This window comes from Cyprinus carpio, chromosome A3, assembly GCF_018340385.1.
Source record: "Cyprinus carpio isolate SPL01 chromosome A3, ASM1834038v1, whole genome shotgun sequence".
NCBI lineage: Eukaryota > Metazoa > Chordata > Actinopteri > Cypriniformes > Cyprinidae > Cyprinus > Cyprinus carpio.
In genome coordinates this window covers 22,724,142-22,742,329 of record NC_056574.1, presented here as the reverse complement: position 1 = coordinate 22,742,329, position 18,188 = coordinate 22,724,142, and the positions used below count along the sequence as shown (strand labels likewise).

At 37.7% G+C, this 18,188-nt stretch overlaps 1 protein-coding gene across 13 annotated transcripts in view; it reads left to right on the top strand.

Moving 5' to 3' along the window:
• Window positions 1–18,188, top strand: part of LOC109059036 (potassium voltage-gated channel subfamily C member 1-like) — a 56,461-nt gene that overhangs the window by 21,860 nt on the left and 16,413 nt on the right. For 6 of the 13 annotated variants that reach the window (XM_042724355.1, XM_042724372.1, XM_042724365.1 and 3 more), the window contains exons 3-5: window positions 8,706–9,690; window positions 12,552–12,758; window positions 16,394–16,414. In XM_042724355.1, the coding sequence (XP_042580289.1) occupies window positions 8,706–9,690; window positions 12,552–12,758; window positions 16,394–16,414 (1,213 nt within the window). The other 7 variants (XM_042724414.1, XM_042724392.1, XM_042724405.1 and 4 more) reach the window with 3 other exon arrangements.

Below are 18,188 nucleotides of genomic sequence, written 5' to 3'. Positions count from 1 at the left end.
TTGCAGCAACATGTGCGCTAATGCTGGACACTTCCCAGTCACTGCCGAAACCGAGCGGAAACAGACAACTGCTATGTGACCTGAGAGAGCATAAGGACCATTACACTTGGTGATTATATTCACACTTACATGCTATTTACTGTATGGTGCACAAGAAAACAGATTCTGTTTTAAGTCAAACAGATGTTTGGGATCATAAAAGCCTTACTTTACTCATTGAAAAAAGACTAATTACTCTATTTACAAAAATTAAATGATTTCTTTAAATGTTAAGTATCTGTATTGTTTGTGTTAAATGAACTAACAGTGTATAAATACTTTAATGCATAAAGAGTATCCATTTTTTTATATTACAAGGTGTCCCATTCAGGTAACTGCAAATGAAACATTTATAGTGTTGAACTTGATTCGGTCTGTTTTGCTGTCTCTCTCTGTTCACATTGCAATATATGGAAAATTTTTTGGAATATGAATTCGGTGTAAAAAATACACTTCTTTTTAAGGCTACTGCCATGAATGGAGTCTCTATCTTGATTTCTGTAGGGGTGAAACATAAAGCAGTCACCCCAGCTAACAAAAAGAACATTAAGTTATGATTATGAATACATAGTTTCTGAATGTTCAACATTGTTTTTTTTTAATATTTAAAAACCTTTTCTTGGCTATGCAAACATTAAGGCAACATTCTGTTTGATAATTTTGCAAACATTATAGGAACTTAAGTAGCAGAAACGTTGGACAAACTTTCAAATAAAAGGTTTCTGATAAAAGGTTTCATGAACAATATATACATAAGGTTTTTGTGCTAACATTTAGAGAATATTAGATAACTTTGAACAAATGGTCTAGTAAAGTTAATGGAAGAAGGTTTTGTTCATTACTAGCAAGGATTGTTTGGTGTTAGCTGGGACTGTACAGAATTGCTTATATCTTAAAAAATAACACAATGGGACTTGCATCCATGTGCAGTAAACCTAAAATAGCAATGTTCTCTGAAAATTTCACAATGACATTATTTTTATGGCTGCTAGAGAATTCATTTGTATACGCTGTAGAGAGCAGGTGAGCTGACTCAAGAGCATGTTGTACATTTTGGATTTGAATTCTGCTTTTCATTTTTCCCGTTGTGTACCTGAAGAAGGCCGGGGTTTCTTCTGCTTGTTCTCCTTTCTGAATTACCATTCCTATGTAGCCCTGTTCTGATCTGTTCCTGATGAATTCTGATGTACTCACTCTCTTTCTTCCTGTCCTGCTTCTGCTAGTTTCTTGCTCTCTCACACTCTTTCTCTTTTCCTGTCTTAGTATCACTATCTCTGTGGCATAGTTAGGTCACGTATGCATCACCGGGCTCTGATTAGTATGGACCCGTCTGTAGGGCTTCACACATCCCAGTTAATTGATGCTAATAGTGTGTTGTATTCTTCTGTCGGGAGTGCTGCTTCTTTTCCTCGTAATCCTACTGTACTTCTCTCACTGTTCCATGCTTGCACTTCCCTATTCGACTTTATGTTAATTCTCTTAAATCTTGGACCAACAAGTACTTTTTGCTCCTTTCATCTTATGTCTCTTCTTAGACAATCTTACTATGTTACAGTTTTAGATTATTGTATTTCTCCTGACATATACTGTACCATTTTTAGAGGCAAAACACATGCTACTCTGTGTTTCTTTGGGTTTGTGGAAAATAAATTAGAATTTAGTTTTTAGTACCAATAGAATTTTAATATACATTCTGTGGGGGAAATGGTGGTGGTGGGAAAGACATTTTAAACATTTTTCAGAATAAAATTATAGACCCCTTTGTCTTTCTAAGGTTTATTTCATACCTAGCATTTTATGTATCCAAATTCACATAATGAAACACTATTTTTACCCTTTTTGCGTAATTTACAAGTGATATTTACCTTATTTGTCCTTAGTTTTGTCACATGTCATAAACTGTATCATCTCAAGCTGCTATTCACTGACATTGTTGTCTGGGTGATTAAATAGGCTACACGAACTTTTAAAGAAAACTTTATTGGATATTTTATATTGGAAATTTGTTGGTTGTAGAGTTGACACCACAAAAGGAGAACAGTAGTAATTTGTGTTAAAAATAAAATTGAAATGGTTTATGTTTATTCCACTCTTTGTATAAATTATATTGGTGTGATTTGCATAGTTACATTTTTTTAAAAAACTAAATCTTAATTTTTGGAAGTGATCTTCTGCCTGAGAGGTCAAGCATTTGACTGATGCTGAGTGTGTTTGATCTTGATATTTGCACCTGTGTTCATTATTCATGATGCAAGAAGACAGGGACAGAGGAATGGACAGAGAAAAGAGATACAGAAGAAAACAGAGAGTATGACAACAAGATTAAGTAAAAAATGGGAGTCCTGCGAGCTGTGATGTGTTTGAGACGGTGTGGTCTGTAATATTTATGGTGTACTGCACAGTGCTAATAAAAATTAGGTCATTCCATGTCTAATGAAAGCTGTGGACTGAGGAAAAAACAGAAAGATGAAGGCGGGTGAAGAGAATGAGGATACAGAAATGGCTGGAATATAAAGCAGGGATTTTCTCCTGAGAGATCAGAGAAGATCAGAACATTTTGTAGATGCATATTAAAATGAGTGGTGGAGGGATGTGAAAGAGGGTATAGTTCTGGATCTTTAAACTATGACATCTGCCAGGTCTATTGTATCCACTTCCCATCTCCTCTCGAGTCATCTGCTCTTTAAACTTGTGCACCAGATTGTTTCTTTACTTGAGACTCTGCCTTCTGTTTCCAGTACTCCTGACAAATCTAGACCTCTATTTTTAGCCCACAGCCTATGTATATTCATAAACACCAACTGATGGTTTATTGATGATAGAAAAAGATTATTCAGCTGTGGTTTTAGTCTTGCATACTATGGAGACGACCATTCCCATTCATTTCAGTGGTTACTTTCTTATCTGTGGTGCAGTATTAGCGCAGCAACATGCAGGCTAAGACCAGATGTGAAGTGCTGCGCTACAGTGTTTATGGTTGATGTACAGTGTGCTCCAAAAGACTGAGGCCACATTAAAAATCTGGGATTTGAAATTTAAACAGACCAAACGCTTTGTATATAGAACATTTTAAAACAAAGGAAAATGTATGATTCTGCACTATGAGCTACACTGACACCTTTGACCATGTCACATGCACACTTTAGCACCATTTTTTGGACAGTACATAAAGTTAAGTTTAAATTAAGTTACATTTTTTACATAAGAACATGTTCTGTGTACACTGAGCATAAAACATGACTGGCAGCTTTGATTATTACTAGGTTACTACTCAAATGTACAAATTTGTGACATTGCCCATATTCATATTGAAGGTCTCAGATCTTAGAACTCCACTGTAACAAGTGATGGTACAGTAACGTGTCGAGGGTTTTAACTTATCAGTAAACTCAGTGTGGCCTCCAGTGGAAGTATGCTGTCTTCAATCAGAATCAAAATGTATATTACATAAATAGTAGGTTTTTATTTTTTTTGGGGGGGGGGGGTGGGGGGGGGGGGGGTGAATGTGTTGGCTCAGTGTGAGCTATCTCAATGACACTATACAGCACACGTACACACCGCTGGTCTGAGAACAATGTTCAGAGGCATCTGAGACCAAAGCTTTGACCTTTCGTGCTTCAAAGAATGTGCAATTCTGTGTTCAGTACATTGTTCTGCACAATGCAACAAAATGTTTTTTTGTAAGATCTGATGCATTGGTTTTTGATCTCATCAGGCCTTCTGATTTGCTAGAGTATGTTTTTTAGTATTTGCTTTGCAGGCAATTCCTCCAGAAATATAGCAGGCATGTCCCATAGAGCTGACACAGTGTCTCTGGGAAAAGCAACACTTAAATGCTCCTCTTGGAATAGCTTGCTTTACTTATTTGACCGTTCTCTGGCCAAGTAATAGTGAAGGTTCTCCTGAGTGTTCTGGGGAAACATGATGATTGTGCTAATCCTAAATGGAGTGTGGGTTTCACATGGTCTTGTGTTGAATATACTCCTATATAGTAAAAATAAAAAATAAAAAGAATAAAAAGTTCTTGAAATGATTGAGAATCTTACAGCTGATGATGAATTTATGCTATATTTTATTTATTACAGTCTCATTATAATTACTGTAACATGAAAAAAGAATATTATATTGATTTTAAAGTATATATATATACATATGGTGAAATTTTTCTGCCTTAAAACCGAATTTAATTTTTTTTTGTAATACAGTAAAAAAATATTGAAGTAATAATGATCATTAAAAAATATTAAGAAATACAATATTAGATTATCAATTGTATTATAGTAATGAGATTTTGAGGGTGAATTATTCATTGTGATATTATTATTCATTGTGAAAATAATATCACAATGAATAATAATTAAATAATATATATACATTAAAAGCTCCTATTAGTTTTCTGTAATCTGTACGCAAAACTATTATATGTTTTCTTGGTTTAGTTTGATTTTTTGGTGAGTGAGAATCATATGGAAGAATGCACTCAGGTTATGAGCTTATAGTTCATGGTGGCAGCTTCTAGCACATTCATTTTTTGACCGGCAGCTGAAGTCTTTGCAGAACTCCAGTATGAATCTGTTCCATCTATAAATTTCATTCTGAGAATGTGAACATTTACACCCACAGTCATATGTAGGGCCCAGAAGAGTGTGAAATTCGATGTTAAACCTAGATGATCGTCTTGATTGGTGTGCTAGGGAAAGTCATGGTTATACTGTACACTCATTCCAATGTGTAAAATCCATACTTATTATCCTATGGTTCTGATATTGTGTCTTATACACCATTAAGTCTCAGGAGGTTAGGACATTTAGATGCATGCACACACATTCAAGTATGTGCAAGTCATTTATCTTACATGTTCTTAGAAAGTTTGACAGCATCGAGTCAGCAGGCACCATCTCAAGCGGTCATATTTCCACAGCCTTTCTTACAGAAAAAGCTGGTCATGATGGGAACAAACATGTCCGTAGCATCAGAGTATCTTGTAATGGAATACAGGAACAAGAGCAGAGTTGTGGGCAGCAAACAGCCATTAGGAGCGTGTCCACACTCCCACAAATGGCATTAAAGCATTATGGTGAACAGTTACTTCATTCCAGGAGAGTCTTTAGTCTTTCTAGAGTCCTTATTCATCCTCTAAATCTTTAAACGGTCATGCTCTTAGACTTCGTTCCACAACTGTGGAGCCAGACTGCAGTGATACAGGAAAAACTTAATTCTGTTCTTGCATAAGCACTGAGGTTTTGTGTCCTTCAAGAATAAAGGGGCGTTCACTCATACAGTGCTATGCAGTGTGAAAGCGATCTGAAAGCTATACATTTATGAAGAGCTGGCCAGTTTTAGTCACTTGAGCGACATGTGAGTATGTTGAGTGTCTGCCAAAGTTGAGAGTAGTTTAACTTTATGCAAATGAGTGGAGACTACCGGTTGGCTTGAAGACAGATACTATATTCAGGTGTAGGCAAAATGAAGATATATATATAAATGGAACCATTTGTGTCAGAAATTGTTGGCATTCGAAAAGAGTTGAATTAGTATTTGATGATCTTGTCCATTTTATGATGTACTATGATCTGCTGCATTTAATATACCAACATTTTCCTACTTTCCTCTCCAAAATAATAAAGAAAACTGATTTCTGGTCAAATTAGAATGATATCTTATTTTTATCATCAAAACATCCCAGTTGTGATCAGAGGGTTGAGAGATTGGAGCTCGATTGTATCTGGAGCAGAACGTGTGGAGTAGTGGTGACATTGTGCGTGGTAGCATGTCTGCTTGACACACAAACGGGTCCCTCATCAGCATTTTGAGGGCACGACAAGATGGGTTCGTTAAATTAGCTCATGCTAATCGGGTTGGGGAATTAGTTAATTCTCCCAGGATGCCTCAGTCCTTCATTTGACTGCTTCTCATTCGTCATGGGAGGATTGACCTGACTGCAGTTATTTGAGATGTCCTTAAAACAGTTTTTTTTAGGTGTCTTAATTCAAATGGTTAAGCAACTGTGTTTGACTATATCTGTTTTCTTCATGTGTTATTGTTTTTTTTAAGGGTACTGAAAGGTGGTATAAAAAAGTGGTAACAAAGTGGTGTGTCTGTGCATCTAGACTGAAAAAATCTTTGAACATGAAATGAAAATTCATTCAAATTGTAAATTGCACATTATATATATATATATATATATATATATATATATATATATATATATATATATATATATATATATATATATATATATATATATATATATTGACTTTGTAATGTTTAATCAACATCTAATATTTAATTCATATGAGCACAACAGCCCCATCTCAAAATCCAATCAACAACTGATTAAATCAAGTACCCTCCCTAAATTGTTTTTTCTTTTCACATTTTCATGTACGTCACAATATGGAAGAAAAAATCTGTCCATACTTCTGTTTCATCGAAACTTTAACAATCAAAATGGGGATGAAGATAGTAAGTCTTCTTTTCAGAGAATAAATTTTTTTATTTCTTTTTTTTCTAACCCCTTTGGCAATTTTTTTTTCATATTATTTCCATATTATATTTCCATATTATAAATGTAACTAAATTTTGTAATATTTACTCAAAAAGGTGGAGTAAGTTAAACTTTTTGCTTCTCATGTAAATGCATTTAGTTATTGCATTTAAAAACACAGATTTTGAAAATTATTTTTGTGGTGTAAATGTCTGCCATGTCTTTATGAAATGCGTGGGACATCTGGGCAACTTGCAGAAAAGCCACAGAGACTTAAAAAAAGATAACAGGGTTGAAGGACTGTCAGTGCAGAGGAGTCAGAAGACAGGAGGCAGAAAAGGAGGGGGACAGCTATTCGTCTGCAAAAGGAATGGTTTACCCCAGTAAAGGGAGGAGGGGCAAGTGTGGACTGACAGAGAGGAGGGGGGAAAAGGAGGAACGGGGAGTAGGGAGAATAATGTGAGCACTGCAGAGGGGGAATGGCAGCAGCAGCAGTGTTTCTCACACACACACACTCCTACACTTTCAAATAAATGGCTGTAATGACAGGCTACATAAAAAAACATACTATGGATGCTGGCACTGAGGTGGACTGAGATTAACAGATTATATTGATTGCAGGTGATAGGAGAAGAGGCTGTGGGCTTTAACAAGAGACGTGCACTAGCCAATCAATGCACATCTATCTGCAGGAGAGCCAACATGACATTTCTGTTTTCAGAATGGTGACCACGCACAGCGTACATTGCTATAATTCACCAGCCCTCCCTTCCTCTTTTCTCCCCCTTCCATTTCCTTATGCTCTCAGACTTTTTTCTTTCTATTTCTATATATATTTTTTTATTCTCTCCCTTTCCATTACAGGTCCATTCCATTGCCATCTCTTTTCATTTTTCTGCCTCCATTATCCATTCTCTTCGTCTTACTCACAAAGTTTGCTTTACCCCATCTTCTCCCCCTGTGGTGTTTCCTCAGTACAGTGTCAATGAGACTGACGCATTTACACCACTTCTACTATTCTCAGAGCACTTTTGCTGTTTTTGTTGTAGTATTTGGCGCCCTCTATCTGTTGTACACCTCCTTCTGATTGTGAAGGACCTCTGCAGTGGGCCAAACTGCATCACAGCAGCCTCTGGATGTTAAAGTGCTTATTCTGTTATGTAGACTATTTTATTTCAAAGGGTCTTTCCATGTGCTTGTGTACCTGATGCCAACAGCGTATAGCATTAAGCACAGAAAGGGAAGTCTGGCATCCCATTGGATTTAGAAAACTATATAGAAAAGGGTTATTCAATCTTTTTCAGGCCAAAGAACCTTTGTTGTATTGAGAGACAAAGCAGGGACTCTCTGTTACATATAGTTTAAACTGAGTGTTGCATTTAAACCCTGGTCTATAAAAACATGTGTTGTATCATGTTGATACATTCACATAGATTATGGTACTTAAAGCCATTAAAATAATTATTATTGTAACATTTAAGTTTTACATAATATATTTTAATGTGGGAGGAAGAATGAAATGTTTAGTCAGATTTCAGCTTCTCAAGGTTAGCTTTAGCTTGAACCATGTTAATTTTTTTACACATAAAAGGGGGAAAGTGTCCCAATTTACATACTTATGCACTATTCTACGCCATTTGATAGTAATGTGAGTAGTGTGTTCATGCTGAAAATTCAACAAGAAAAAGTGCACTTCAAATACTGGACAGTGCATTAATTTAACTGAAAAAAGAAAAAAAAAGCAGTGTGTGGAATGGTTTCATGCACTTTACTGTCGCAGCTTTCCTTAGCAGAAGGGGGAAGGGTTATCAGACTCTGACACTGGATGAGAAAATAACCTTCCAAAAATATGTAGTGTATAGTACATCATTTGGGACACAACTTTAGTTTGGCGTAAAACAATAATTGGCAGAGCCCCTGTCGAAGACTCCTTATCTACAGTAGAACATCAGATTGCTAAGGAGAAAAAAGTCATGATGTTGATGATGTTTTAGATCAGACTGGGATTATTTTTCCAGTTCTGCCACAGAAATGATACACTTCAGCTTTAAGCACTGTAACAGTTCTTTATTTCAATAGCGAACTCACTGATTTCACTGTATAATATTAATGTGCTCATCTTCTCATCTCTCTTTGTGTCTTTCTGTCTCTCTCTGTGTCTTCCTCTCTCTGTTTCCAGTATGTGGCGTTCGGCTCGCTCCTGTTCATCCTCATCTCCATCTCAACATTTTGCTTGGAGACACACGAGGCCTTCAACACCATCTACAGTAAGACAGAGAATGTGACGGTGGGGAACGTCACGCGGGAGGAGGTTGTGTTTGAGGTAGTGACTGACAACTGGCTGACCTACGTGGAGGGCGTATGCGTCATCTGGTTCACCATCGAGGTGTTCGCCCGTGTCATCTTCTGCCCGGACAAGGCTGAGTTCTTCAAGAGCTCGCTGAACATCATCGACTTTGTAGCCATCCTGCCCTTTTACCTGGAGATGGCGCTGAGCGGCCTCTCTTCTAAAGCGGCAAAAGACGTGCTGGGCTTTTTGCGCGTGGTGCGATTTGTCCGAATCCTGCGAATCTTCAAGCTCACGCGCCATTTCGTGGGGCTGAGAGTGCTGGGTCATACTCTCCGAGCCAGCACCAATGAATTCTTGCTCCTCATCATCTTCCTCGCTCTCGGAGTGCTCATCTTTGCCACCATGATCTACTACGCTGAGCGCATCGGCGCTGACCCGGCCGACCCCACGGCAAGCAAACACACCACCTTCAAAAACATCCCCATCGGCTTCTGGTGGGCAGTGGTCACCATGACAACACTGGGCTATGGTGATATGTATCCAGAGACATGGTCTGGTATGTTAGTGGGTGCCCTGTGTGCCCTGGCGGGCGTGCTGACCATCGCCATGCCTGTGCCCGTCATTGTAAACAACTTCGGCATGTACTACTCTCTGGCAATGGCTAAGCAGAAGCTGCCCAAGAAGAAGAACAAGCACATCCCGCGGGCTCCCCAGCCTGGATCGCCCAACTACTGCAAGCCAGATGCCCTGGCCATGGCCACTGCCTCGCCACACAGGATCATGGGTAATGTGATGGGCAGTATGGTGGTCTCTGGAAGCATGGCAGGAGACTGTCCTCTTGCACAGGAGGAAATCATAGAGATTAACAGAGCAGGTGTGTGTGTGCGAGTGTACCCATGTGTTTACATGTTTGTGTGTGTGACGTATCTTTGCACTAAAAGGTTACATTTCCAACAATAAAGGTGCAGTCACATTTACCGTTGCTCTGTGAAATTTAACGGGTGAAATCGAATCATTCCAAAAGGAATCCTCATGATCAGGAGTTTTACATGAGGGATACACACATTTTGCTCTTTTTCAAGTTGGTCACTTGAATTCACCATGAAGATTGAAAGTGACTGCCATGCTTTCTACACTGCTACTCTAATCGACAAGCGATAATTTACTTTTTTGCCTGCATAATTTTGGTAAAATTTCACTAATGTGACTACACCTTCAGGCAATTAATTGGTATATTACGAACAAAAATGTTATTGACACACAACACTTCAAGTGAGTGTATTTTTGTGTGTGATGTCAAGCTCCATCTCACAAATGCATGTGGTCATCACTTATAGCTTTTTATATTGAACTGTCATCACCTAAACTGGGTCTTTTATATAATCTTCTGTAATATCTACACACATACACACACAAGTATTTGAGAATAGTAATATGTGAAACTATGCTGTCATGTCCAAGTTTGACAGAGAACAGGAACGTTATTAAAATTATAGCAGGATTATGCTTCATGTGTTCCAATCAGTTTCTTAGACTACCAAAAAACACCCCACCCAATCAGAAGAGCAGGGAGTATGATCCTGAAACTAGCAAACAGCTTTAGATGATTGACATGGAGCTTACAGTACTATTTGTGTGTACAATTTATTTGCGCACTCACTGCAGAAACACATTTTCCTAATCAGTATATTATTACGTATATATTCAGAAAAAAATATATTTATATATATATATATATATATATATATATATATATATATATATATATATATATATATATATATATATATATATATATATATATATATACATACATAAAATCTTATTATTATATAGTCTTATATATCTTAATATATACTGGTCTTAATTTTGCTTCTCAAGTAAAGTTCTTGTTGTAAAGATGATTTACCATAAAACAAGATCAACATCTTTTTTCACCATATTTGCATGTGAAGGTGTGAGTCAGGTTGAGTTAGTGAGTTCATGCAGCCGAGAGAGCTCCGTCTGTCATTACTGTGCAGAACACAGATATACACACCCCATGCTAAGATTAACATGAGGCAGATTAGTCACGGCCCCTCAGATTAGCATATGCTATATTTTATCTATACAAGCAAAAGGTTTCAAATCAACAGCACTCTGCTTACAGCCAGATCTCTGCCGATTTTTAGCTGATTTCAACACCAAAGATACAGATTATGACAGATGACATTGCATCCTTATAAATAGGATGACGTCGGATCGTTTTTCTGAAAAAGTAACATTTTTGGAGCAAGCAGCCTCGAGTGGATGACAGCTGTATTTCTCTGCTCATCTTTGTTTTGCTCTTCCAGTTCTCACAGCTGGAAGTTCCCAAGGAAATAAAAGGGAGCATAAACATACTGAGACGCTTGCTGTGAAGAAACGCTTTAGTACATGTGCCCTCCTGTAGCTTCAAATCCCACGTGCCCTTGACACCTACAATACTGGCATCACATCCATCATGTGTACAGTTAATGAAGTTTTATTAAGTAGTGTAAAACTAAAAGTATGAAACCTCTAACAAAGTCATTTGTTTGTCTCCCGTCCCCATGTATGAGTGTGTTGGGGGTTTTTTGGCTTGCGTGAGAGGTGCTCTGATTCTGTAACTTGATTTTATGCTGAAGGTTTTTAAATGGTTCACCTGAAATTCCAAACCCATATGATTACATTTTGTCAGTGGAAAACACAAGGAGATGTTTTGTCTGAGCTGCTCCATTTTTTACAGTGAAATTAAATGGGGTCAAAAAAAAATAAATAAAATGAAATACATTGCACCATAAAAATAATACGTCTATCCAAGATGTTTCCTGAAGCAATACAATGACTTTATGTGAGGAACAGGTATAACTTTACTAATTAATGACTCAAAATCCAGCCATGGTTTCCATTTACTTCTGTTGTATGAAAAGAGCAGCTTAAACATTGTGCTAGATTTCTCCTTTAGTGTTCCACGGATAAAATAAATCCACGTGGATTTTTAAAGAAACTAGGGTGAATATATGTTTTTCTTATTTTATTGTATCATAAGTACTTTTATTATCTCTTCAGTGATTGTCATTTAATGGCTGTCAGGAAAGTGAGTTATATCTGGTGTAGTCAAGCATATATCATGACCTTTGCTATAGACTTTTGTGTCATCCATTCATCACCCTTTGTCCCTATTTCACTGTGAAGGTGATCATCATCTTCCCAGATTTCATGGTCATATGGACTACCGTCTTCACAGATAAATATTTTTAATTTCTTCCAATGAGGTCCAATTGCATTATGGGTCTCTATGTCATCTTCTCCCTTGCCTCCCCAACCTCCTTTTTTATGTCTCTCTTCATGTCTTTAGCAGGCTTTGCCCCTGGCTTATTTCTGTAAATTGTTGAACGGTAACTCACGTCAGATTAGATTTGACGGAAGCTCTAAGAACAAGTGCCCCTGCAGCTTATTTTTTTGAGTGTGTGCACATCTCACTTTTTCAGGCACAATCATTCATGTTGTGCATGTTGTGTGTGTTTGTGTGTGTGTGATGTTCTGAGTTCCCCTGCACCATTTAAATCAAGTGATGCTGCTCTTTCTGTAGCGCATCTTTATTTTTGCTCCTTTTTATTCATCCCAGACTTTTTTCTTCTTCTTTTTTCTTTGGTTTTTCATGTTTTTTTGTGTTTCTCTATTTTCACATGCACACAGTACCACTAATAGTGATTTTCTTTTTCTTCCTGTCAGACTCAAAACAGAATGGAGATGCTGCAAACGCAGCTCTGGCTAATGAGGACTGTCCCACCATAGATCAGGTGCTAGGGCCAGATGACAGGAGTCCGGCCACCAGTGGGTTGGGGACATGCACGGGGCGTGAACGTTACCCCCACGATAGGGCCTGCTTCCTTCTCAGTACCGGAGAGTTCCGCACCACAGACAGCAATGTCAGGAAAGGTATGCAGCACCCACAAATGGACACATTATTATATTCATACTTTCAGTGTACATCACAAGAACAGGCTCAGGAAAGGTAAGTTGTATGTTCAAATGCTTATTATTGTGTATTATGGCAAAGACACATGCATTGCAGCAATATATATTTTTATACATATATACATATTTTATATATACATGCACTGACTTGCACTTCACAAAGTACATCAGAGGTAAACACATTAAAACTGACTCTCCCACATCCATACTAACAGCTTAGCTCCCTGCCTTCTCCTCTTGCATATTTGCTCATAATTCACCACATCAATCATTCTGAAGGCCGCTCATCATTAGCAAAGCCCTTACCCCATACGCAGTAATAATTCAATTCATATGTTTGTTAAATGTGATTAATCTTTGATAAAATCAGGACTTTTCAGTGAAAATAATCCTAGCACAAGTTAAATTATTAACAGATGTATCAAACAAATTCACTGCGTCTGGCCAACAAGCTCTTCAAATGCTCTATCGTTCTGTCAATCTGTCTGGGTTGTGCAAAATTCTGGATGGAAGAAATGGCTCCTTTAACTCAAGAGTTTGAATTTAATTGGCCACATCCCAGAGGAAGTTAAATTGGAATTTGAATCAGAAAGACACAGATAATGCATTCTGGGAGAAGTGTTCTTCCATCTTGGTTAATTTATTGTTTTTAAAATATTTTAATTATTTAATTCTACTTTCTTAGATTTAAATGCAATACTGCATTTCTGATTCCTGTTTTCTACATATATTCAGATTCAGATCTCTGTCTAGTTGTATCTCTTGCTCTATCTATCTATCTATCTGGCTTGCCTTTACTCTTTCTTGCTGTCATTCATTGATTTATTACTTCATTCTCTTTCTCTTCCTGGCCTCCCACTCTGGCTTGTCTATGCCCATGTCTCTTTCCCTCCATCCATCCCCTCATCTTGGCCTTTTTTTCTCCTTATTTTCCACACCTCACTCAATTCGCGTCACATCCTCTTGTATCATTGTTTTATTTAATTTTTTTGCAATGGCATGATTGACATCTACTGCCTTTCCTTCTATACTATACCTTCCTGCACCTGCACCTTTCCACCAACCTCCACATATTCCAAATACACCCCTCTACACAACCAAATCCTACAACCCCCCACCCACAAAAACACTAGAAGCTGCAGGCGCCAACCCAGTCTCCCCCTCAGCAGATGAGTGGTTCAAGCCGGAAGGGCCACTGCTACAGCAGGACCTCAATGCCAATTCTGCCTCTTCTTGGATCAAACCATAATGAATCAGAGGTAACACTCAAAAAAGTAGCATTGATGCAGCGTAGAAATTAGTTGGATGCATAGAGGTCAATATTTAATTAATTCCATGTGGCACACTTTTCACATTTCACAGGGAAATATTTTATATGCACATATTTCACCAGGACACAAAGAATTTAGACAAAGGCTATATTTAGTACATTCATGCTTTAGTTTAGAGCAACCATAGATATGAAACACAAACATAAGTAGCCACACTCAGTACTATGTTTTCTGTCTCTGAGTTTGACAATTTACGTACTGATCTAATTTATTTAATATCTGCATAGACTAAATTCACAAAGTAAGTTCAGTCATGACAGCGTCAGAAACTTTTTAATAAATGGGCAGTCCATTTCCCCCCCCCAATTTGCCCCTGGAATTTATTTATTTATTTATTTTAGCTTTTAATAAGGGCATTTTGTTTCTAACCTAATAAAAACACTCAGCATCAAGTTCCATAATTCTAATTTATATAAAATATAAAATAAACTAAGGAATTAGTAGTCCATAAGGCATCTTAACCAAATAAATGCTAGAATACACTTTAAATAATTGATATACCAGGATGTACAAAGGACTTTTATTAAAGTACACATGAAATCAAATTTGACTACATTTATTTTGTTAGCGCACACTGCTATTTTTGTGGTGAACAATTCATCCGTGCAAGTCAATCCACAAAAAAAATAGTTTGCCTTCATAATCTTTAATCCAAATCTGAAAATGCTCCTGACCTCTGAAATGATGGACCTTCTCTGATGACATCAGTTTGACGGCTTGAGCCTGACATCCTTAAACACATAAAATAAAAATATTAAATTAAAATCCTTAAACACGCCCATCCAACTATCACGAAACGCCTACTTTACTACATCCAATCAGTTCGCAGTAGAAAAAACAAGCCACGCCCACGTTTTTCTCATTCAATATTCAGTTTCTCTCTGAAGTATGTCACAATACGGAAGTAAAGTCGGTCGCAACTTCCCGTTCACACAGACTTTAATAAAATAGTAGATTGCTACATCATATTCCTCAGCAACGAGGTGGTAAAATCACTGTTTTTGAAGTATCTAAACAGTTTCATTGTTTGTAGAGCGAGACACAGACGCATGTAATTCACACACACAACTGTCATCACTCTCTCTCTCTCTCTCAATCTCGATCCATCGATAATTAATTCAAATAAATGTGCTGGTCTTACCGCACTATTTCATCTCTCTGTCTGATTTGAAGTGGGCAGAATGCTAGAGCTGTAACTGACAAAAATATCTGTCATTTTACTTTTCATATATTGTGCTACAAACATCATTAACAGCTTTAAGTTGTCAATGCTGGCTTCCGCTTCGCGTCGCGACGTATGGTTCTTGGTCTCCACATCGTGCTTTAAAATTGCTAAATGCACAACTAGCCATGCATTATCCATCCAAAATCTTACTGTCTGAGTAAGTACTACATTTGAATTTAGGCTACTTCACGACTGTCTATATAGTTTGAATATGGAATAAAATTTGTACGTATTACATCTGCCATGTTGTTACTGTCACATGACCTACCAGCGTCAGTTGCGTCGCTTCACTGCCATTCATAAATTATTTTATTTATTTTATTTTGTTGTCATTGTCTTACCATTTTTATTTGTTGATGGTTGTATTACTGTTTGTGTACTGTTTATGAGCATTAATAAAAATAAATAAATCAATAAAATAAAATAAATCAATAAATCCTCTCCCGTGGCCTCATGGGATAGTAAAGTGTCCATCGAATGCTCACTTCAGAATCCGGCAGAAGAAGTAGGTCATCCGTGTACTTTTCGCCTACTGTTTTTTGAATACTATGTATTCGGACATACAGTACTACTCACCTCATGCACTGTTTTTCGCCTACTAGTAGGGAAGTGATTTCGGATGCAGCATATGAGTACAGTATATGAGCGATGTCATTATAGCACTTGCTCCATCATCTCTGTCTTTCTCACTCTCTTTCTCTCATTTTACCCTCAAAAGTAAGCTTTTGTCATACTAATTGTATTTGCCATCTTTCACACTCTTTTCTCTTGACTGAACTGAGCACCACACATTAAGGATTGTACACAAGTTAGCGCTGCCCTTTTAACCCTCGGGCCAGTATAGTTCAACACACTCACGTTCACACACCCACACATATGATGAAATGAAAATTCTTGTCTTAATTCATGTGTGACAGAAGGTTATTTGTGTGATTCTTGCTTAATTTGTGTTTGTGTGTTTGGGGATGTTGTATTTTCTGATGTGTGTTTCTGAGGTACGCTTGTCTGACGAGCTGTTGTTGTGTTATCTCCTTCCTCAGGTTGTGTCGTGTCATGCGTTTGTATGTCAGCTCTTGTTGCTACACTGTTACACTGTCTTCCCTTGTTCGTGTGTTGTCGTTGTGTGCACTGTAATCCATTCGGTGTTGCTGTGACTTCTTCCTCCTCCTTCTCCTCCCTAGCGGTGACCTTTCACTTCAGTAGTGTGCCCCTCAGGTCTTTGTAAAGAGTTTCAGTGCTCACTATACTGCCGTTCAAAGGCAAAACACAGTAACTACACATTGCATTATGACTAAAATCGCAGCTGTTAGACTTTGAGTTATCTTGTAACAAACAGGTTTGGCTCAACTATGTTTAAATTCAGAAAAAACTGAGTATCAGATCAGTTAAGCTGACTTCCCCAGTTCCATCGTTGGCGTAGTTATTTTGTTTTGCCTTTGTAGGGCTGTATAATTCCCATCCCACACTATATTTACTACTAGAAAGAGGAATGCCTTTTATGCTTTAGGGGTTTTGGTGAACGGTCACTGAGAAGGGTTGTGTTTTATTTGCATTTTCTCTTTATTTTTTGAATAAAGCTGGTTTCTTCTCTCTCCTGGAACTGCCCTCCACTCTGGGGTCCACTGACCAGTGTTTCATCACAGCCCGCAGATGAAAACCCTTCATTATATGGACCAGAAACAGTGAACACCACTATTCTAGCCATGAGTAGATAACAAATGCTCGATAGGGCTGTGCTGAAACACTGCGCTCTGACACTGTTAGGATGTGTGCTACAGTCCTGTAGTCTAACCGATCAGGGACACAGTTCTGCCTCACATATACACTAAACATCAGGTGAGCAGAAACAATCATGTCTGATAGACTTGAACAAGACACGTGGACATGTAAACAACAGAGGCACTAAAAAGCTTAGCAAACACACATATACTGATATACACAGACACAGGTAAGTTCTTGTAGGGCTGTAATGACATACCTGGGCTGTTGCCATGGTAACCGGACACTTTAAAGACTGTGATGCAATTGTTCTCATCAGCACTGCAAAGTTTTCATGCAGTATGTTAAGACCCAAATCAGGGGTAAATGGCATTTTGTTCTTAATGTGAAACTATTTTTTTTGCTGTCTCCTTTCTCTCTTTTACCTATTTTCTTTCTCACTCTCTGGCTTTCTTTTGTGCCCACAGAGTGTGTTTTACTGTGGTCACAGTGCCTCTTCAAGTACACTTTCAATTATGTTGACGAATGCAAAAGAGCACGGGTCAGGAAAGGTCAAAAGTTTTTCTTTTGGACATTTTCTCATTTTTTCTTTATAGATTCCATAATATTGACCTGTGTTTTTGTATATTTTTATGTGGTGTATGAACGCATATCTGAGGGATTTGTTTTAGTTTATATCTGTGCTGTGGCTTTTCAGTGTGGTCTGTTGGTGTAGATGTTTTAAAATAGTCCACCCCAAAATGACAATTCATTTACTCACTCACTTTCAATCCAAACCCGGCTACAGTAGAACACAAAAGAAGATGTTTAGCAGAATGTCTAAGCTGCTGTCTTCCATACTGTTTGTGAATGGTTATCAAGATTACAATTAGGACAAAAAGACAGCATAAAAATATAAAAGTGATCCATATTACTAAAGGCTGGAATACACTATACTACATGTTTGTTTGGTTTTGTCAGATCAGTGTGTTAACCCTGTAGGCATCTGTTGCTGTTGGTCGGTACTTGTTTTTTGCCGATTGAACACATTAAATCGTTGTTTGTTGATTCTTTTAATGTCTGAGAAGTGATGTACTGTAATTGTTTGTTTGTCGGTGCTGGTCCGCATCTGTCGGT